General features: G+C 50.7%; 1 protein-coding gene across 12 annotated transcripts in view; it reads left to right on the top strand.

The window, feature by feature from the left end:
- Rgs3 (regulator of G-protein signaling 3) overlaps positions 1–21,542 on the top strand; it is a 139,859-nt gene that overhangs the window by 85,655 nt on the left and 32,662 nt on the right. For 7 of the 12 annotated variants that reach the window (XM_039110674.2, XM_063288322.1, XM_017593595.2 and 4 more), the window contains 1 exon segment: positions 3,327–3,449. In XM_039110674.2, the coding sequence (XP_038966602.1) occupies positions 3,327–3,449 (123 nt within the window). 12 annotated transcript variants of the gene reach the window in all.

Genomic DNA, 21,542 nt, shown 5'->3' on the forward strand with positions numbered 1-21,542 from the left:
AAGCTGTTTGGGGTTTTATGAAGATAAAATTAATCCAGGAGCAAGGAAGTTAGGTTTTAAAGAGGCCAAGAGGAGCTCTGCGTCTGGTTGGATTTGAGGTCACAGTCAAGTACCGGCTCCCTCACTTAGTGCCGTGGGCTCAGGTTTATGCAACCAAGAAGCCTGTGCATGGTCAAGCACCCCACAGCCAGAAGGCAGTGCCTTTGAGCGGACAGCATGAAGGTCCTTTTAGGATGGCTTACATACAGCCTTGACCTGCTGTTGATGCCATTGAGCAGGTCAGAGTTGGAAGTGACTAAGTGGGTCATTTGGAGCGCACACAGAACTATGACAGACGGTTCACATGTGGGGCCAGCTGGGCAGGCAATGAGGACTCACAGTTTGGACAGATTTGGGCAGGTAGGGATTTAGCCTCTCTCCAGGGAGCTGGCGCTCTCTCTCTCTCTCTCTCTCTCTCTCTCTCTCTCTCTCTCTCTCTCTCTCAGGTAAGCCAGTCTTGGAAACTCAGGCTCCTCCTAAAAATGTTTGTCTATCTAAGACAGCGCCCATCCGGGGTTAGGTCCCGGGTACTGAGGGAGTCTTCTAGGTTCTCAAGCCTTGAGGCAGGTTTTAGTTTCAAGCTGTCAGATGCAGTCTTGCCTTCTGCTGCTGAAACTGACAGGTCACCATCCCTGATCCTGGACCACCACTCTCCAAAGGAGATTCCATGGAAGGCTCTGGGCTCAGTTGCTGACTGCTGTGTGACTTCTGTGTAATAGTACAGATGGCCTGGTGGCAGCCTCAGGTGAGAGCCTCAGCTCTTCTTGGGAAGTAGTTTTTGAGAGGATCAGGAAAATAGAATGACCACAGCCACTCCCTTGTAAGGCCGTTGGAAGGAACCAAGGGATGGCTGGTAAAAAGCTTGGTGCTGTGGAGGTCAATCCAGGATTAGGGGGTAGGGAAGCTGGCTGTTTGGAGAAGCTTCCTTGTGCCTTTGTAGGGAGAGCATTGCCATGTTGGAGCAGTAAACAGCTGTACAAAGAGGTGCTAGTGACCATCACCGCTAGAAAGCTCTCTGACCTACAAACAATTCCTTTTGATGGCATGACAGGCCCGTGGCCTCCAGGCTCGGGACACAGCAGTCCTGCCAGCAAAGGGGTGTAGAAGTCTCACAGGAGATGGTGTCTCCCACAGCTCTCCCAGAGCTCTCCAAGAGCTCAGAGATGAAATCACAGCAGGTAGCCCCTCCTTGGTTCAGTGTTTTTCCCTGATTCATTGGCTTCAGACTCAGAGAAGTCCTTGGCCACTCTGAACGTTGGTTTTCCCCTTTCCTAAAGGGGAATAACCATCCACACCCCAACTAGGCATGGTAGTACATGTTTATCGCTCAGAGGTAGCAGGAGGATCGTGTGTTCCTGGGCAGCCTGGACTGCACAGTGAGCAAGAGATCCTGTCTCAAAAAAGAAAAAAAAATTCAAGGGCTGGGGGGCTGGAGAGATGGCTCAGCAGTTAAGAGCACTGGGTGCTCTTCCAAGGGTCATAAGTTCAATTCCCAGCAACCACACAGTGGTTGACAACCATCTGTAATGGGATCCGATGCTCTCTTCTGGTGTATCAGTGATAGCATACTCATATACATAAAACAAATAATTTTTTTTTTTAAATCAAGAGCTGGGAATAGAGCACTTGCCTATCATGCACGCAAACTTGGGTTTGATCCCTGTCACTACAATAAGGAGAATTGAGAATCCATGCCTTCTTTGCTTCTTTGTGAGGTTGCCTAGATCAGAATGAGCTAACAGATGACAGAATAGATTAAAAGTTGATCAATTCAGTGGAGGATATTCAGAAGCCCACATAGTGAGGTAAGAGCAGGGCTGGAGGCTCAGGCTGGGCTGTGTTTATAAAGCAATGACATTTCCAAGCTGGAAAGGACCTTCTCGGTCTACCCCACCCACAGGGGAACACAGACTACAGGAAGCAGAGGGCACACTGCTCACTGGGATTACCCCTGGGGAATCTCGAGGCTCTGTTTGCCCAGCAGCTGTTAGGAGTGGAGGGACCTGCCTTTAAGTGGAAGCGTGGGCTTGCTGCAGCTCATCCTCTCAGCCACCTCTCCCTCATGCTTTTAGGAAGAAAGCTTCTCGAATGTTTTGCTGCATGAGAGGAGAGCAAGCACTCTGGGGACATAGCATGGGAGGTGTCCCGCCCTGAAGGGCTGCATCTCTGAGGTTTGGATGCTGAGAAATAATGGTACTACTGTGTGTTGAGGCCCGTGGCAGTCCTTATTGCTTTATAGCTCCAGGGTGGACGCTGTGACACTATTTTATAGAAAGCTTCTGGCTTTCTAGAGGTTGGCAGCTAGGAAGTGGCAAAGCTGGCATTCAAACCAGGTCTGCAAAACGGAGAGACTGGGCCAATACACAGTCTTCCTGCCCCAGCTCACGCTCTTAGCTCTTTAGCTGAGTATCATCACCAGCGGGGTGAAGAAAAACTTGTCATCTTCTGGTCCCAGTACCTGGTGGAGATTGGGGAGGGGGAGAGCTGTGGTCTTGGGCTTGCCCCATCCTGCTGGCTGCATGAATGTCCTGACCACTTCAGGGCTGACTGTCTGGTGCAGTAGCAAAGCTGCCTTGAGCCTGTTGTCATCATGGAAGTTTTTCCAGGCAGTCAGAGCTCACCAAGCCTCCCCACTGTGTCAGGCCCAGATGAAGAGGGCCTTCTACGTGTTTGCCATCAGCGAGATTCAAATGGTGGCCAGACTGATATTGCAGAGTAGCTAATGAGAGACCCAGCTCAGGTGCTGGGTAGTGTTAGGGCTGTAGGGGGACCCATACTACACTTTGGCCAGGGACTCCAGTTCTGCCCCTATGTCCATCCTTAGCTCAGCTAACCTTGGCCTGTAATCTGAAGAGGGTGCCGTGAGAGATGGGGGTTCCATGGTCTGGAGGGAGAGTCCTGTATCCACGGGGAATGCCAGCTCAACGGCTTGGTCCTTTGCCTTCCTCACGTGATCCCCAGCAGTTGCCTTGTGCTGCCTGCTCCAAGGGTGACCTCACCCTCTGTCCTGTAGCTCTCCACAGACTTCCACTGTGTAGAGAGCCACTGCCTCCCTTCCCTACCCAAATGGTGGCCCCATGGCTCCCTGATGGCTCCACCTCCCCGCTGCTCTGACTGCCTCGAGGTCACCAGGGACTGGTGTGCATTTGTTGTTCTTAGCTGATGCTTCCACCCCTACTGCAGCCTCGCCCTCTGGAGCCTAGGGGATGGGCTTGGGCCCTTGGAGCCCCTTGGGTCAGGGAGCAGCCCTGACCACCCATTCCTTTCTCTATTCTCCCTGACGTCAGAAGGCAGAGTGCTTATTCACTTTGGAGGCTCACTCGCAGGAGCAGAAGAAGAGAGTGTGCTGGTGCCTGTCGGAGAACATCGCCAAGCAGCAACAGCTGGCTGCAACACCTACGGAGAGGAAGGTAAGGACTCTGCCCGCGGTTGCAGCCCTGGCTTCCACCTTTCCCCCTCTGCTAGCCTAGCCTAGCCTTGGATCTGAGCTGGGAGCCATCCTGAGCTTAGTCCCTGGACCTGGGCAGTGGGCTTGGCAAAGTGTCTGTGTTTGAATGTCCCTTCTCAGGGTTTTCTATGGGTCTGGGAATGGGTTTGGCCTTGCTTGCAGGGGAAGCCGCAGCCGAATTGAGCATGGCCCATCAATTTTCAGCTCCCCTCTTTGGTTTGCCCATGGCAAGGTTTAACTGCCCCCTCCACTGTTGGATAGGCTGTATCCAGTGGCAACACTACTGTTAACACTAGCCCAAAGCAGACATGATCGAGGGGAGGTTTGTGGTAGGACTCGGTAGTTTGACGCTTGCCGGAGCCAGGTGGAACAGACTTTGGATTGTAGAGGCCTGGGGCTGGCCATCTGGAATATCAGGGAGATTGAAGATGGCAAGTGAAGGTTGAACTGGGACCAGTACATCTCTGTACCAGGGGAGTAGATGAGATGGGAGCCAGACAACAGCTTCTCCTTTGATACTCAGATGCCGGCCACAAGGCCCCAGCACCATTGTTTGCCTGTTGTGAGCCATTCAGGTGTCTTTTCTTACTATAAACGCTGGCCGATTGGTATTTGGGGTGGAGGCTGCAGAAGCCGCCTGGGTGGTAGCTCTACCAGCTCTCGGGGAAGAGGAAATGAGAGAGGCTTGGACTCGCCAACTTGTGGGCCTCGTTGGTATTTGATGTGTTCAGGCTACTGAGCCATGTGCCCCTGGCTTGCGGATGGGGGCAGTAAGCACAGGGAAGTGGTACTGACAGCCTCTTGCAGAAATGGACAGCCATTCTCCAGCCAACTGGCCAGCGAGTGAGGGTCAGAGAACTACACCAGCCTAGGCTTTGAAAGGTGTCTTGTTTTAAGGGAAGAGACTGAGTCACACACTGCTGCTGATGGCCATTGTAACTGTGGCGTGTCCCCCTATGGCCCCATGCTTTGATGGCTCTATCAGTAGTCCCTTAAGGGTCACTGTGAGCAGGGCTGGGGGAAGAAAAGGTGGTCACTGTGAGCATTAAATGGGGAGCATATACAGTTCATGGTATAGCACCAAGTATGTAGCAGGCGCTCATTCAACAAACACTAAGTTGAAATACACTGTTCCCCCAGCCTTATTCAGATGGCACTGGCTGGTCCTCATTGTCAGAGTCGGCTACCTGACCCCTATGGATCTGTGCTGGCTGCAGTCAGAATTTGGGCCACTTACCGTTTCAGTGGGACAGCCCTTAGGATACACACACACACACACACACACACACACACACACACACACACACAGCTAGCACCCATGTTACTATTCCATAAGCTTTGTTCCCTCCTCTGAGGGGGAAGAGTGCTTTGGGCTTTGACTCCAGGATCTTGTGGCTCTGGAGAGCATTGGCCCCTCAACCCCCACCTTGGAGACTCGCTAGCACAGGCTCACCTAAAGGCACGCTGTATTTCAGAGAGGTCTGGGCCCTGCACAGCAATGGACTTAGTTGATTGACCCTGAGAAGGTTCCAGTCCCTGACTCACCCTAATACATGGACATCCCGGGTGGGCAACAGTCTGGATACCTTGTCACACCGGTGCCGTGAGCGTGCTATTAGAGGAGCGGCCATAGCCGGGGCACAGGCAGGTAGAGGAGAGTCTGGTGCTAAAGTAGCTTTGGAGGTGTTTCTGTGGCTGAGACCTGCCCAGACTTACACATCTCCACTCTCCTGGGGAAGCACTTACTGAGCCACTGTGACTTTTGTGAGGCAGCTCCCTCCAGGTGTATGTGTGTGTGTGTGTGTGTTGTGTGTATACGTTGCTTCTCAACCCTACCCAGCCACACCTCCACCATACCCACTTAAGGAATTTTAACAATGAATTTCATGAGTCACTTACAGAATGCTTCTTGAAAGAAGTTCTGGTAAATCTGATCCTGTCCAGCCCTCTAGCAGTCCAGACATGCTTTGAAAACTTTAATGACTGGGCCCACTCAGTACTCAGCCTCAGGGTGACTGCGAATGTCCTTTCTGAGGGATGGCTTCCGCCAAGCCTGTCCATGAAAGATACTGTCCTCCAGGGGAGGAGCAGGAAAGCCAAGTGGGTCTGGGAAGCCGATTCTTACTTCTAGGCATGATGGTTCCGCTGGAACGGTGCTGGGGTGCCATGTCTTTCCTCTCCCGTGTTCTCTCTCTGAATACTCTGCCTGCGGTGGAACTGACACAATGTTTAGTTAGGCAACTTCCCTATTCCAAAACCTCTCCAGAGACAGAAAGGCTTACAGAGCAACAGTCAGACACCCGCTCCTGCGTCCTACCACAGCCCCTGCTCCCTGCCATCATGGTGCTGACTCATTACAGTTTGACCTCAGAAAGGCCGGCGATGCTTCTCAGAGGACCCGGGGATGGAGAAGGTGTGTGTAGAGAGCAGCAGTCAGGTGCGTGTGGCACTACCCACAGTACAACCTATGGCAACCACTCCCAACTGTCACCTGCTTGGTCCCTTCTACTCTGTGATCCTAAGAGCCCAGGGACTGGGGGCTGGCCACCTCTCTTAGAAAAATACACTCTGGAGAGTTCTGCCCAACTTTCAGTGACATATGTGGGAAGGGAGGAACAGGTCGGTGGCTCTTGGTAACATAGAGATGCTAACAGTGGTATGTGTGTGCATGTGTGTGTGTCCATTGTTTATCCGTGGGTGTCTTTGTGTGCAGGTCAGGGGTCACATTAGATGTCTTCTTCAGTTGCTTTTCGCCTTAGTTTTTCGAGCTAGGGTTTCTCACTGGAACTGGAGATCTGATTACACTAGGCTGGCTCACCAGCACTCCAAGGACCTGCCTGTTCTGGCCTGCCTACCAGTGGGATCACAGGAATGTGACACCGTACTTGGCGTTTCACATGGCTGCTGGGTTCCCAAACTCAGACACCCATGCGTGTGAAGCAAGCACATTGTCTACCAAGCCATCTTCTCCAGCCTCCACCTTCACCCTTTTGAGATGGGGTTGCATGTAGCCCAGGCTGGCCTCAAACTCCATATGTAGCTGAGGATGACCTTGAACTTTGGATCACTCCTGCCTCAACCTCTCAAGTCCTAGAATTACAGATGCCAACCCCTATACTCAGTTTATCCAGGTCTGGGAATTGAACCCAGGGCTTTATGCGTGCCAAGGAAGTGTTCTATCAGCCAAATTCGCCCTCAGCGCTCAGTAGGTTCTCTTCTGTGGGAACAGATGGTCTGCCTCCTGTCCCATCCCAGCTTCTCTCTCCTGCTCAGCACCCAGACTTCCCCTTTAGAACTCTGCCTTTTCTTTATTCATTATATGTCCCTGCGGGGTACCCTCCTTTCTTCTGCCTTTGATAATGTGGACCAGGCTCCCTGTACCATACACCCAGCTTTACTGTGATGCTGCTTCTCATTAGATTTGCTCAGAGCTGGTCCCTGCTGTGGCCAGTGAGGCTCAAACCTCCAGGGACTGGCCAATCTATATGGTTTTGATTATTTGATCAGGTACACATGATGGATGTGTCCTCCATGTCTGATGCTGCTTTAGATTCTTTGGGGTTACAGAGATGAATGACACCCCATCCTGGTCCTTATAGACTCCTAACTGGATGATGAGGGCACTGGGATGGTGATCAAGTAATGGAGGTCACACCTGCGGCCGTTGTCCATGGGAGCCCTGACTATCCATTCAGGGTTAGCAGTGAATCTCCCACTGACTGGCCACTCAGGCAGGTGCTTCTGGGCTGGGCTCCAGAACCTTCTGAGCAGAGTAGTCTTGTTTAAGCCCTCGGGGCCCTGAGGGCCCAACCCCGTTCTCAGATGGATCCTGGGCTCCATGGGCTTTATGGAGGAATTCATCATGGTCTCTCCTTTGTGATCGCAGGCTGGTGATGGGGACAGAGATGGCAACAGGTAGTTGGAGGTGACTGCACAGACATGTGACATTGGGAGAACTGGGGGTGTGCAGGGCGCTGTGGCATGCAGGAGGTCCCCAGTGAACAACCTGCTGTGACTCTCCTTGTTGTCTTTTAGCATGACCGTGCACAACAATTTATTGGTATCCTTGTTTACTGAGGTTGACGCTGGTACCCAAGCGCATCTAACGACTGTTTCCGGATATTCCAGTAGCCACCTGCCAGATTTCAGGGCCCTGGAAGGGAAGCCGAGGCCTCTTTGGTTTTCTGCTGGTGGTACGACTTCCAGATGTGACTTCCAGGTGTGACACTGTCTTTGGGACAGCTAGAGATGGGTCGCAGAGATGGCAGGGACTATTTGAGTGTCTTAGAAAGAAACACGGTCAGGTTGTGGACTCAGGCAGTCCTGATCAGAGTGGACAGCGAGCTAATTCCAGTTCTGTCTGGTTCCACAGAAACTTCACCCTTACGGCTCTCTCCAGCAGGAGATGGGGCCAGTCACCTCCATCAATGCCACCCAGGATAGAAGCTTTACCTCATCAGGACAGACTCTGATTGGCTGAGCAAGCCCAAGGGCGGGACTATGCTTCTGGCAACTTTGGGGCTTCCCCTATCACACAGTAACCTCATCTCAACTGGACCCAAAACAGAAGACCAAGATGGTGGGCCTAGGGTCATCTGGAGGGAGTGGTCCCATGGGTGTGTGTGCACCTGGCAACAGGAGGAACAGTGGTATGAGAGACCCTGTGGGTTTGTGCAGACTGGTACCAGGAAGTCCTGGATGGAGAAGACGCCAAAGCAAGCTCCCTTCAGGAGGCTAAATGGCACCTGGGCACCTTCCTGGGCACAGCAGGAAAGAGGGAGAGGGCACTCAAATGGAAGACAATGCCTGTGACTCATTCCTGCCGGAAGATATCTCCCCTTCCCACTCCTATTTCAAATGGATTCATTTACATCCTCAGTCAGCGGGTGCTGGGGGACATCTCCTTTGTGCTAGTGTGTATGCTAGAGGATGCTGTGCTCCCACCAGGATCCCAGCCTTCCCTGTCCCGGTAGGGAGACAGCACTAAATAAATCCACACTGAAACATGACCACACACTGCAGGAGTCTGTACAGAAACACCACAGGGCATTATGTCTAGTTGCTATGTGTGGGGTGTGAAGGGGAATAGCTCGAGGTGAGGTCTATGAGCTGGAAAGGAGCTAGCCAGTCAAGGACTTTGGAGAGAGCATTCCAGGCAGTGGAAAACGCACAGGAAGAGACAAGAAGGAGGGGGCATGGTGTGCTGAGGAACAGAGGGAGGCTGGTGTAGCAGCAGCTTTGTGAGGAGGAGAATGGAGCCAGGTCATGCTATTCAGGACATAGACCGTGATTGCTTTGTGGATTCCTACCTACAGTAGGGGGCCGTGGAAGAAAGGCTTGAGGAAGGGTGTCACAGAGTCCTCCAGTGCATGTCTACAAGATCAGACTGCAGTTAGGAGGGGCCCGAGTGGCTGTGAGACTGGTTAGGACTCCCCTTCAGGCCTCTCGGGTGAGGGATGATGGTAACTTGTTCTAGAGGGTGCTGGGATGATAGGTCTTGGAAAGGTAATCTCTGGGATAAAGAGTGACTGCTCACCCTTGCCTGCCCTCGTGCTCCACTGGGTCTTGCTCTCTCTCTGGGTGTGAGGTTTGAGGTCTCCCTCCTAGAGACTCCTCTGCCCAGGCCAGAGCTTGAGCCAGTGTTGAGCCTTGGGGATGTCCACGAGCACTGGAACAGTAAAGCTTAATTTTCTCAAGATGGGAAAGGAAGGTTCACATTTCCCCTGCTCCCAGGCTCCATAGAGATCGCCTGTATTTGCTCTACCTTTCGTGCCAAGGGAAGGAAGCCGGGGCCTTGCACTCTGAGAACTCCCACTTTTTTGCTTTCTGTAGGGCTTCTAAGGGCCAGGGACCAGTGGCCAGGGCCAGATGCAGCTCAGCAATCTTCACTGAGACAAGGTGAAAGGTGCCCACGCCCAGTGATGAGAGCTGGGTCCACTCCCATCCACCCAGATGGGGCTCTGGACAAGGTAGCTCACCCTTTTCTAACTGTAGAGATCCAGCAGGACAGAATCTCAAGGCTGTGGATCAGAGGGACAAGGGCCATATGCTAGAGAGGTAACGAGGGCTCAGAGACAGAAAGCTACAGTGATAGCTAAGGCCGAAGAAGGCCCCAGCCTTCGTCATAAGGACCTTAAGGAAGATGCTGTGCTCTTTGGGGTTTGCTAACTGCTAGAGCCACCTGAACCCCTAAAGAGTGGCCCAGGAGAGAGTTTGTCCCTTATTTTCCGTTCCTCTTCCTTCCGACATTGGACATGTGTGCCAAGCTGAGTTATCGGTCTCATGGGGAGTGGCGTGAATCCGCAGGGATCAGGCTAATGCCCAGCCCAGCGAGCAGAGATTGACGCAGTTCAAGGGATGTGTAGCACCACACCGCCGGCCAATGATCAGCCCGCAGGGTGATTCCGAGCAGCCGGGTCTGTGCAGACAGCAAACTACGCTTTGATTTCATTTGGTTCTCTCACCTAACGACTGTAAGTTCATGAAGCACAGGAGAACCACCTGTGTGGGGAATCAGCCGTCTTGTCTCACCCGGGTCCGGCGACCAACCTCTGTCTGACAGATGGGTACAGAAGACGTAAGAGCTCTTGACTCAGAAAAATGGAGGCTCCGAACGTAACACCCATCCCTGAGGATGGGCCGTTCTCCTCCTGATAAGCTCCTCCTGAGTAGAATAGATTCTCCATCAAGCTCCCAGGCCTGCTGGCTGATGGGGAAGAAAACATTTGCTCCTGGCAGGTCCTGGGCTAGCTTGCTCCGTGACTGTGGTGTGTCACAGCACTATGGCCATCTTGCTTCATCAATCAATGGGACAATTCATTTGGTGTCATGGGCCCAAGAAGATGAAATATGACCTGGTGGCCTCCACTCTTCAGTCTATCCCAGCCATTCAAGAGGAAGAACAGTTCTCAACGTTGCCTCAGAGAGTCATAATCACGGGAAACATGGCCGGGCTCCTCCCTGACACGTAAATCACGCTAAGAGGCACACAATGACTTCTTTCCTGATGGGCTGATGGTCTTGGGTGGTGTCTCTGGCCCAGGAGCTGGGAGGATGGGAGCACAACCACTTTATTGTTGAGAGGCCATCTGTGAGATCTGAATACAAAGTGCCCCTTCTAGTCTCCTACGTGTTCTTGGATCCCATTTCTGGGTCTCTGGGCTCTGAGTCCTTTGAACCCCATTTCTCATATAAGCCGTCATGCCTGAGTCTTTCGGCCCTTTGGGAGCTGGAATTACAGACCTTCTGAGAATGGTGATACTTATTTGTACACGTATTTTTATTATTATTAATTTTAATTTCCCCTCTGACTTCGGTCATCGGAACCCTTACTAATCACATGGCAACACTAAGGCACCAAGAAGGTTCTCCAGAGTGCAGGCACGAGCAGTTTTGCCACGTGGACGCATGTGTTCAGCGAGAACCCCCACAGTGGGCCTGCACCTTGTGAGAGGGCCGGTGGTGGGGTCCCAAGCTCTGTCTCCCCTAAACAGACTCATTTAACTAACAAAACAATGAAAGCCTCTGAGGAATTAGGTGACTTAACCTGTGCAGCACAGCTGGTGAGAGGCCCAGTCTATTGTCCTGTGTGGATGCAAAGGTGTTTTGAGGGACAGAACTAAGAAAGGCCATCCATGAGCTTCCAGGAGAGGCTGGAGGCAGTTATGGGTGTCTCAGACATCTTGGTCCATTCCACTGAGGAAGAGTGTGCTTTGGGGACTGACTTAAGTGAGACACATTATTTGCCACTTGGTGGAGCATTCGTTTCCCTAAGTGGTGGCCCAGGTTCAAACAAACAAACAAACAAACAAACAAACAAACATTTCCACAGGATTTGACAAAGGTCTGATGTGAAAGGCAGAGCTGCGCTCCTGAGACAAGCTCTCTGGTGCCCTGGAGATTACATACTTCCTTTCAGCAGGACATTGGCCATTGTGGGGGACCCTGGCAGTAAAGGAACGGTGCCAGAGGCAGGGAAAAGTAGCTTAGGCTCTGCTCAGGCCTGCACAGCTGAGCATGGGTGCAGAAGATGAGACTTTAACCCAAACCCCAAGGAGAGGGCTCGCCTCTGCCAGGATCTGAGCCCGGGTTTTGCTAATCTGCTGATTGTAGACCTTGGATCTCTAAGTAACTGGGAACTGAAGGGATCAGATTTCAGCCCCCCCTCCCCCACTCCCGCTCGGCGGAGCATTCTTTTCTCCAGCCCCACAGCCTTTCAGACTGCCTACAGATCTCCCGCCCTCCCTCCCTCCCTCCCTCCCTCAACTGCGGCCTTGCTGAAGGCTGAAGCCCTGACCTTCTGAGGCAGCCATCTTTCTTTTCTTTTAACTCTTTAGGAACAGAGAACAACCTGGCTTTTGCTCTGTCTTACCTTTTGTTGCTCCAAGCTAGTCTCTGAAGAGGCTGCCATCACCTCCCTGAAGAGGCTGCCATCACCTCCCCTCCCCCTCCCCGCTCCCCCCAGCCTTTGAATGCTAGATGGCCAGACACTCCTATGTGAGCCAGGCATGGCACCTTCGCTTTCCCTTTTCATCCTCAGTAGAGTCTGATGTGGTGTGCTATCCCCTTAAGAACGGACTCCCTCTCTACCTAGTTTGTAGAAGAAGGTGCTGGGGTCTTTGAAAAGTTAAACTTGACTGAGATCACACAGCTAATGTCTGCGCACAGGGTACAATCCTTTGGGTCAACTGTTTCCTTGCATCCACAGACCATTCATTCCAGCAGAGAAGGACGGACAGGGCTGGGTCGGCACAGTCTTGTTGAAAGGCTATCCCATGGTTACAGCTTGACTCCAGGCTCTCCTGGCTCCATGGGTGGGGGTGTTCCTCCCAAAAGTTCTTGTGACTTTCCGAGGGCAGGCTGTTCCTGGACACCATTGTCCACTTTCAATGTCCCCCAGACGGCTGCAGTCCCTAGGGAGGTCATGGCTTAGCACCTCTTGGACACACCCCCATTGTGCTTGCCAGAGCATGTGCTCATGCGAGTTTTACCTCACCCGCAAGCCTGCAAGCTCCTTAGGAGGCCATATCTTATTTCCCATTCTGTTCTGTTGTTGACTGGCTCTTAGGAGATACTCTGTAGCAGTCAGAGGACTGAATTCAGCTGATGGGTGGGACCCTCCTTCTAGTCTATAATGGAGATGAAGAAATAGGTTCAAAAAGGGGAAGGAGCAAACTGGTGTTAGCGCCCTGGGACCAGAGCTGAGGTTTTGGTTCAGAGGTTTTGCTCTTGCTCCATAGCTTGGCAGATACCAGCAGGCCAACACCTCAACTTAATCTCTGATGCAATCTGGCCAGCGTTAAACCCTATGCAGGCATCCTCATGCAGGCATCCTCGGAGGGAAGAAAACCTGATCATAACTTCTTGGTTCTCTTAAGTCCCAGAGCCCCCTCTCAACAAACCCCCTGCCTCAGAGAAAACCAGAGTATTCAGAAGCTTTGGTCTTGAATAGTGACTTATCTAGTGCTTACTTGAACAAATCACTTCACTTTTCTGATCATCCATTTCCTTATTTAAAAAAAAGAAGAAGACGCTGAATACAGGTAGTCTCCAGTTTCCGGGGTCCACCAAGTGCAGATTTCTGGGAAATGACCATAATGATCGGCATTGTTGGTATACAGTAGTTACACTCTCCAACAAGCAGGAACCAACTCGGGTTCCTTACCATAGCCATTCTTCCTGGAATACCCATGCCCACACTCTTGACACTGGAATTACCAAAAGAAGGCTGGGCAGGAGTCAGCACCTGGGAACTCTGGGGACAGGTTTAAGGAAAGAAGGCAGATGTTTTAGATTTCACAGATGAGTCCTATTGGCTCCTAGCAGAAGGGATCCTAATTACAGACACCTATGTGAGAAACCCTTTCCTACTTCCTCCCCATCCCAAGGTTCCTCCTCCAGGCTGCCCTGGGAAGAGGCTCAGTTGTTTTCCGACTTGTTTCCTCTCCAGCCCTCTGCCTTTCACTGTGCTCAGCGTGCCCTGGACTGTTGCTTGACTTCATGCATGTTTGCGCACCCGTGTATCTTCAGCCAGCCCTCTTGCCCACAGAGCCTCAGGCTCACTTTCTGTGATTGCTGTTGGCAGTGGACCTGACCCCTTTCAGTTTCCAGTGTGTTCTGCAGACCCTTACAGGGGCTGCCAGTGGCTCACCTTCGCTGTTGACATCTGTCACTCACTGCTCAGACAAGGCAACTAAAGATACTTCCTATTGAGGTTCTTTTATACATTAGTGCTTCCCTTCTTGGGGTTGGTGCCATTATTGCAAGAAAACAGTATTCTCGTGGTCTTCCTGGCTGGGGCATTAAGGGTGTAAGTGGGATTTTGGTCAAACTGTAGAATACCTGAATGTGGAACCGAAAGCCCTCTTTGTCCTCCAGGGAGAGCACAGCTTAGCAAGCTGAGTCATAGAGAACAAGACCAGGATAGATGCTAGAACTTGGCCAGCGCTATGTAGTTGGTGGCTTGAAGGTCTACAGAGGGGGTTGGATGGTCTTAGAACACAGAGCTCTTTTCTCTCAGCAATTGCACAATCATTAGGAAGGCCCCGAACTTGGGCCATATTGGAGACAGAGCAGCTAGCCCTGTTGGTAATGGGCTGATGGTGGAGGGGGATTGTCTAGTCAGCAGCCTACACATTCCAGGCACGTTCTGGCTGGAGGGGAATGAATGGGCTGCTGTGTTTTACCTGGAGCTGGGCCGCGTGTTGAGCGTGGTGGGGGTGTGGGGGTGTGGGGGTGCTGGTAGAGACACTCTGCTTCCTGTGGACTGTTCTAAAAATAGCAGTGGGAACATTGCTGAGGGGAAGAGGAGGGGGCTCCTTGGGAGCTGGGTGGGGGCGTCTCGCCCCTTCCTCTTCCTGTCAGGCCTCCTGTGAGGAAGTCCCACAGATTCATAGAATTGAGATCTGGGCAAGTCCGGGAGCCCTCTGTCCTCACCTCTCTCCTTGCCCAGGCTCTAGCTAAGAAGGGAGTGTCCTGCAGTCACTAAGTCTGGGGATTCTTTTCCTTCCTGCTCTTACAGAAGGCCCCTTCATGTCTCATGAGCCTTCCTTTTCTTCCTTGGGTGCATGGGGCCTGGGAACTCCTAGGACCGGATGTGGTCTGCCTTAGTGAGAACTGCACGTCAGGTGAGGAGCCTCTAGCTAGTGTGTCCCGCTTCCTGACATCAGCCCTCCGGTCTTTAACACCAAACCTTCCCTTTTCTGGTGTTCCTTCCCTGCTGACTTGTCCTCTGTTCACTTCCTGTGCCATCTACAGAGAGCCAGCCTGAAGAAGGGAAGGTCTTATGGCTCTGGCACTTTCTCTGCCCTTCCCAGGGACAGGCAGGGCTGCTGAGGGTCCTGTAGGGCTGTAAAATGTGGCAGGATGCTATGCAACCAGCATCCAGTCTGCTCTGTGATGGCAGAAGCACATGTGTGCAGGCCTTCTCTCACAAGGCTTACCGAGAAGTAGGCTCCCAGCCAGGCAGTGGTTGCCCTCACTTTAATCCCAGCACTCAGGAGGCAGAGGCAGGTAGATCTTGTCCGAGGCCAGCCTGGTCTACAAAGTGAGTTCTAAGACAGCCAATGCAATAGAAACCCTATCTCGGAAAAAACAAAAACAAAAGCAAAAACCAAACAAACAAATAAACAAAAAAACCCCCTAAAACCAAAACCAAAAACCAATCAAAACAAAAGCAAAACAAAGCCTGCTGAGAATTAGGTTCCCAGTGAGGAAAGCAACTGTGGAGAAAATGAGTGGTGACCCATGACAGACTCTCCATGTCTACCACAGGGGCATAGCAAAGCTGTTATTATAATCTTAGTGCAGTTGATTTTGCTGCTGTTCTGAAGAATTATAATTCCTGTAATTGGCGCTGTGGAGAAAACATTAAATACAGACGAACCAGGAAAAGGCAGGGTTCACCATTTGCAGTGCCCACTGTTAAGTGTTATTAACATTTTGGGGTGTATACAGTCAGAAATGGGTTTCCCACACATATGCCTTGTTTGCAAGTTAGGGTTACTTCCTTGTGTAGGTTTTTGGGGTTTTTCCCTTACTCTTCTCTCATATATTTCATTCACTGCTCTAGTTTCTTTTCCCTGCCCTCCCCCAGTCCTCCCACCTCCCTTCCCCCACTGGAAGCATCCCCTTCACCTCCCCCTCAGAAAAGAGCAGCCCTCCCAGGGACGTCAACCAAATATGGCATAACAAGCTACAGCAAGACCAGGCACACATTCTCACACCAAGGCTGGACAAGGCCACCCAGTAGGAGGAATAGGGTCCCAAAGGCAGGCAGAGTCAAAGACAGCCCCTGCTCCTACTGTTAGGCTGGGTGAAGTTTTTAAATCCGCCTTTTCCCATTTAACAGTGGAGTGTATCCATGCTTCCCACTAACAAATGATATTCTACACCACCACATTTAGGGTATTTCACTTTATAGGGGAAACCTGCATATCTGGGTCCTCCCTGAAAGTGAGGTGCTCAATTCATCTTAAGTCTGTAGAAAACCCTGAGATTTCCTTAGAAATGCATTGTGGAAGCCCCCAGCATCCAGTTCACGCTTAGTATACTGTCTGACTCTCAATAAATATTTATTGACAAAGATTTTGTTGGAATTCATTTGGGGCAGCAGGATTTCTGGGTCAAAGTGTGTGCGCCCGTAAAGAGGGTTCTTGCTTCAGTAGCTGAGTCACTCTTCAGGATGGCTGTGCCCACTTCTAATGCCACCTTAGTTGGAACTCTCATCTTCTTTGCCCTCAGTCTCTCTCTCTCTCTCTCTCTCTCTCTCTCTCTCTCTCTCTCTCTCTCTCTCTCTCAGGGCTTGCCTTGTGCACATTAGGCACACCCCAGTGTGAGATTTCCCATTTTTAATTCTATAAGTCCTACTTCCCAAAAGAGAATTACTACTTCCCTGCAGCCTCAGTGGCACTGTGTATTGCTGTGTATTGTTACATTAAAAACATTGTTTTAGATTTATTCTATTTTACGTGTGTGTGCCTCTGTGTGTGTGTGTCTGTCTGTGTGTGTGTGCGCGCGTGCGTGTTGCTTGCATGTGTGAACATGTACCCGCACGTATGTCTCATGCAAGAGGTCAGGAGAGTGTGTTGGATCTTCTAGAACGAGAGTCACAGATGGTTATGAACTGCCGCGAGGGCTCTAGGAAACAGAGCCAAGTCTTCTGTGATAGCAACAAGCGTTCTTAACTTCTGAGTCGTTTCTCCAGCCCCTGTTATATTCCATTAAAAAAAAAAAATAGGACCGCTTTGATTACTGGAGTTCCTGGACATGTATTTACATGCCCTTTGGTTACTTAATCACCTCTTAGGGCAGTAGTCTCTTCAAGCCTTTTGTTCATTTTCTTTTCCGATGTGCTGTTTATAGTTGAATCATTTATTCACAGAGCACTTTATATAATAGGGATATTCGTACACTAGCCTTTTCTTTGAAGTTCTACACCTTGACTTCAGTTCACCAACATTTTGCCTCACTGATTTCATTTACATATCTGTGTGTCAGGCAGCATACCAGACCTGAAGTAGTTTGTTCTCCCTTCCTCCAGCCCATCCTCAGCCTTTCGGCTGGCCCACCATTCCCTTTGATTTCCTCTGCAGCCCTGGGATGCTGTTGAAACTATTGACAGCCATTGTCACTACTTTGAAAGCACTAGTTCTATTGAATTTTAAGTCCCCTTTAACCCTTGGTTATGTCACCAATCAGGAAATCTCTAAACACATGTGACTTCCTTGCTGGCCTCTTTCTGAAGGTACTCCATCTTATCCTTGTCTTCTGGGCTTCCGGTCCCTGTGCAGAGAACTTTCTTGAAGCATTATTCCCTGCAGAGTCAGTGGATGCTCCACTTTCTCGGTTCTCAGAGGGCTAGAAATGTTGGCCCTATGCTGGAGTCAGAGTGGGCTTGAGTGACTCTAGGTCAACAGTCCTTTCTTCTAAGAACCCCAAGCACACTCCTTGGTTTCGTGGTCTTTACTGTTGTGGAAAGGGCACTGTTGACTTGACTCTCTCAAATCCCCTCATGAAAACAACCAATTTCTCTTTCCAATCTTTGGAATTTGGAGTGTCCCCAGAATCCAGGCACTTGTTCTCCTTGGCTACAGTCCTCCACATTGACTCCTTAAGCCATTTCAGCCTAGACACCCAGCTTTTCCATTAAATGTCTTTGGAATTGTGTTGTGTTCAATTTCTACTTCCTGAAATCTATACTACAAGTAATTAATAATAATGATACCAAGTACACAGTGTGCCGTCCGTCTGCCATAATGTGTAGTCTGTCCGGCACTGTTGTTTTGATTCCAAATCCATTGCTTTATTTTTTGAAATTCAAAGAAGTTTTATTGGCAGTATCCCAAACTCGGGACCAGCTCAGTTGTCCTTCTGTGGGTGAAAGGTTAGGGTAACCCTGTTGCACCCATCCCCCACAATAACACAGGGTTAGGATTTTAGTTGCTGTTCAGATACCTGAGAGAAACAATGTAAGGGAGGAAATATTTGTTTTGCTCAGAATTTCAGAGGGTTCAGTCCATCCTGGTGGGGAAGGGAGGGTGGAGAGAATGTGGGGTGGGGGGCATAGAGAGGACTTAGTACAGAAGAGAGGAGAGGGCATTTCCTTATTCTTGTTTGCAGTGAAGAAACGAAGGAGTGGGGAGGTTCCATACTCTCCTCCCTGCCTGTTGAATCCAACCCCAGAACCAAGATGGACCCAGCGCTGCCCAGGGCTGACTCTATAGCCCATAGGGAAACATTTGGAAGTCCAGACTGACGGGCCCAATTACTGAGGGATACTGGCCTAAAGTGAGAGGAACGCATCTGTCACAGGTTCTTCTGTGAATCTAGAGTTGGGAATCGTCCATTCTTTCTGTCTTGGCTTCCCTTCTCAGGCATCATCTCCATTCCTGGGACTCCTGCGTGGTCTTCTGGCAAACCTCCCTCATTTCCTCATTTCACTCCTGTCCCTGTAGACATCTCTCTAAATGGCAGCCAAGGTGACTCTTTCTGTTGAAGCAGTCTGGTCACTTTCATGCTCCTGAATGTTTGTTGGGTGACTGGGTGAATGAGCAGACACTTTCAGAGTTGCCTTGTGTGCTAACTACCAGGGATCTATCCGTCAAGAATTCACCCACTGCAAGTGACCCAAACCCACTCCATAAGCTACAGCCTGCAGAGGGGATCGCGGATGATGGAGGACAGTTTTCGTGTATGGCAGGTTAGATTCAGGACCTCAACCAAGGTTCAGTACCCTTTCCACTGCTTGGTTCTACCTACTTGCGTGTTGGCTCACTCCCTCAGTGGTGGCAGTAAAGATTCCAGGAGAGCCAGATTATGACCTTCTGGTGGGACTCCTTCATTTCAGCAACAGTGCTAGGCCCGAGTCCCGTTGGCCCATGTAGACGTGTGCTCATCCCAGTCACTGAAGAATGTAGGACGGGTGAGGAGATCTCTGGAGTCCTGTGAATCACCAGAGTTGAATACGAAGGAGGGAAGTGGAGGTCCTCTGATGCCAAAGAAGGGTGAATGGAAGATGTTCAGGCAGACTCTCAGCCGGCAGCCAGCTCAGTCCTCATCACCACAGAGAATAATGAGTCTAGTGTGGTAGAACGACTGTTGGAGAGAGACAAACACCATCCAAATCTCAGTAGTATGCAAGGATCAGCACTGGTTGGGACAAAGCGCTCTGCAGAAGTATCTAGCTGGCCTGGTCAAGGATCTTAGGAGAGGAGGCAGGTACTTGGGGGCGTATAAGAGGGTCCTCTGGATGAGGACCTTAAAACAGCCACTGTAAGTTCAGGAATGAGGAAGATGAAGGGAGTATGAGATAAGGCTGGAGGAGGGGTTGGGGTGAGGCTGTGGTGCCACCCATTCCAGCCCTGTGACAAGGACTTTGAACTTGGTTCCAAGGGCAGTGGAGCTGCTGGGGCAGGGTTCGTGTGTTAGAGAGCGTACAGTGGCCACCTACAGAAGGAACGGGGAAACTTTTGGAGCTCTTGCCCTTCCACACTGCCAAGGAGAGGTGATGGCAGCCTAGTCCAGAGAGCAGACATTGTCTCAGATGGATAGGAGGTGAGACCTACATGCTTTGGTGATTGATGGATGGAGGGAGGGGCTTGGGAGAGGGATAACTCTCTGGACTGACTTAGGCAAATAGTTGAATGTTGCTGTACACTGATCCCTGGGCACAGTGGAGAGTGAAGAGTTCTAATGACTGACAAACTTACAAGGCCCACTGGAGAGGTGGTGTGGAGCCCAGTTTGTGAGTTCTCCCAGAAGAAGGCTTGTTTAAAACAGAATGTCCTAGACCACATGAGGCAGGGCCTTTTGCTTCTGTAGGATGGTCACTGAGTGTTAGACCTTGCCTGGTCTGGACTCCATTCAGTGGGATGTATCCTTTGAGTTCATGCTCAGATATGGCAATGGCAGGTTGTCGTGGGAGTTTCCAAACCTTCTCATCCTTTTTTTTTTTTTTTTTCCTTTTTCTTTTTTTCGGAGCTGGGGACTGAACCCAGGGCCTTGCGCTTGCTAGGCAAGCGCTGTACCACTGAGCCAAATCCCCAACCCAAACCTTCTCATTCTTGCTGCATCCCCCAATGTAGGCCTGTGAGAAGTCAGGCCACCATGCCTTTCTGCAGCACTCACCAGGACCACCAATGCTCAGAGAAGGGCGTCCATCGTCCTTGATTGGGAAGGCAGCAGCAAAGTTGTCCTGTTAAACCTTCTGTTTGGATGGCCTGAGCTCAAGCCCAATGTAGGTTGATGTCATTATGTAGGTGAAGGCAGGTACAGGATAGAACAAGGCCTGTCATTGGACAAGAAGGAAGAATGGGTAGGAGAAAAGTTTTTGAGAGGAGACCGGGGCCAGAGGCAGAGTAGCCGAGAGAATATGGAGGCAGATGTTAAGATTTTTCTCTACATATTTACAGGTTTTTATGAATATCCTTAAGGGATGGATTTTCAGGATACAGGATTTTGTGTATCAAGATGAACAAACTGTATCTTATCTAGGTGGGCAATTATATTTTATCAATTGGATCAGAGGTTGTTGTGTTGTGTGTTCTTTCATGTGGCGATTTAATTGAGTTCAAGAGAGTGTTGTGGCGGTGGGACACAGTGAGCCCGCCACGGAATTGGGAGGTGTATGTCTGGCATGGTGGCAACCTGCCTTGGGAACTAGAAAGGTAGAGGGATTGTTGCCAGGCTCAGAGAGTAGCCATCGGCAGTGTGATATGGGATGGAGCCTGTCGGGTGAGACGCTTTGTTGACTGAGATGAAAATATCCTGCAGATGCCATGGAGACCTATGGTGCCAGTGCTAGTGTGGGATAAAAGAAACATTTCTTTTTTTATTTTACTGAAACAGCCCAATTGTCCAAGCAGTGGGCAGGCCCCTGGGGGAGTACAGGAATGAATTCCTCCTGGCAACTAACTTCAGAGGCCTGGGTCTCCCCATTGCCGAGTTTGCAGTTGAGCACTTCCCAGGAACACAGGCTGTCAGTACACAACCTGCCCCTAAGCTGGCAGAAGCATAGTGGGTCAAGGATTGCTCCTAAAACCTTGAACAGCATGTGGACAGTTTGGGTGGAGCCAGAGTGCCTGGCCATGCTGTGCCACGACAGCCACCCAAGGTCAGGCCAGTACTATGCATGTGGCAGCAAGGCATGTTCCAGGCAGGATGCAGAAGGTTGCTGGAGCTGGTGGCAGTGCTCCAGGATAGCTCCAGGGGGTGGCCCTTGGCCTCCTACTTACAGCCTATGGGCTGCTTGCTCCCGTGACTGGGAACACTGTCATTCCAAGCAGGGCAGATTCTGGTATCGTGTTGAGGGTTGAGGGAGCATGGATGACAAGGCAGATGTGTAGAAAGCATGAGCTGGAGACAGAACATGTAGTTCAGAGCCTGGGTCTCAGGACAACTCTGCCTGACTGAATACAAAACAGGCTTTCATGTCAAAGAGGGTATGAGGTAGTTGATTCTGGAACCAAAAGGAATGACCAAGGTCTGAGAAAACAGATTTAGATTGTCCCAAATGCGGTTTAATTAAATGGCTTTTTGTTTGTTTGTTTTTCAGTAA

This window comes from Rattus norvegicus, chromosome 5, assembly GCF_036323735.1.
Source record: "Rattus norvegicus strain BN/NHsdMcwi chromosome 5, GRCr8, whole genome shotgun sequence".
Classification (NCBI taxonomy): Eukaryota; Metazoa; Chordata; class Mammalia; order Rodentia; family Muridae; genus Rattus; species Rattus norvegicus.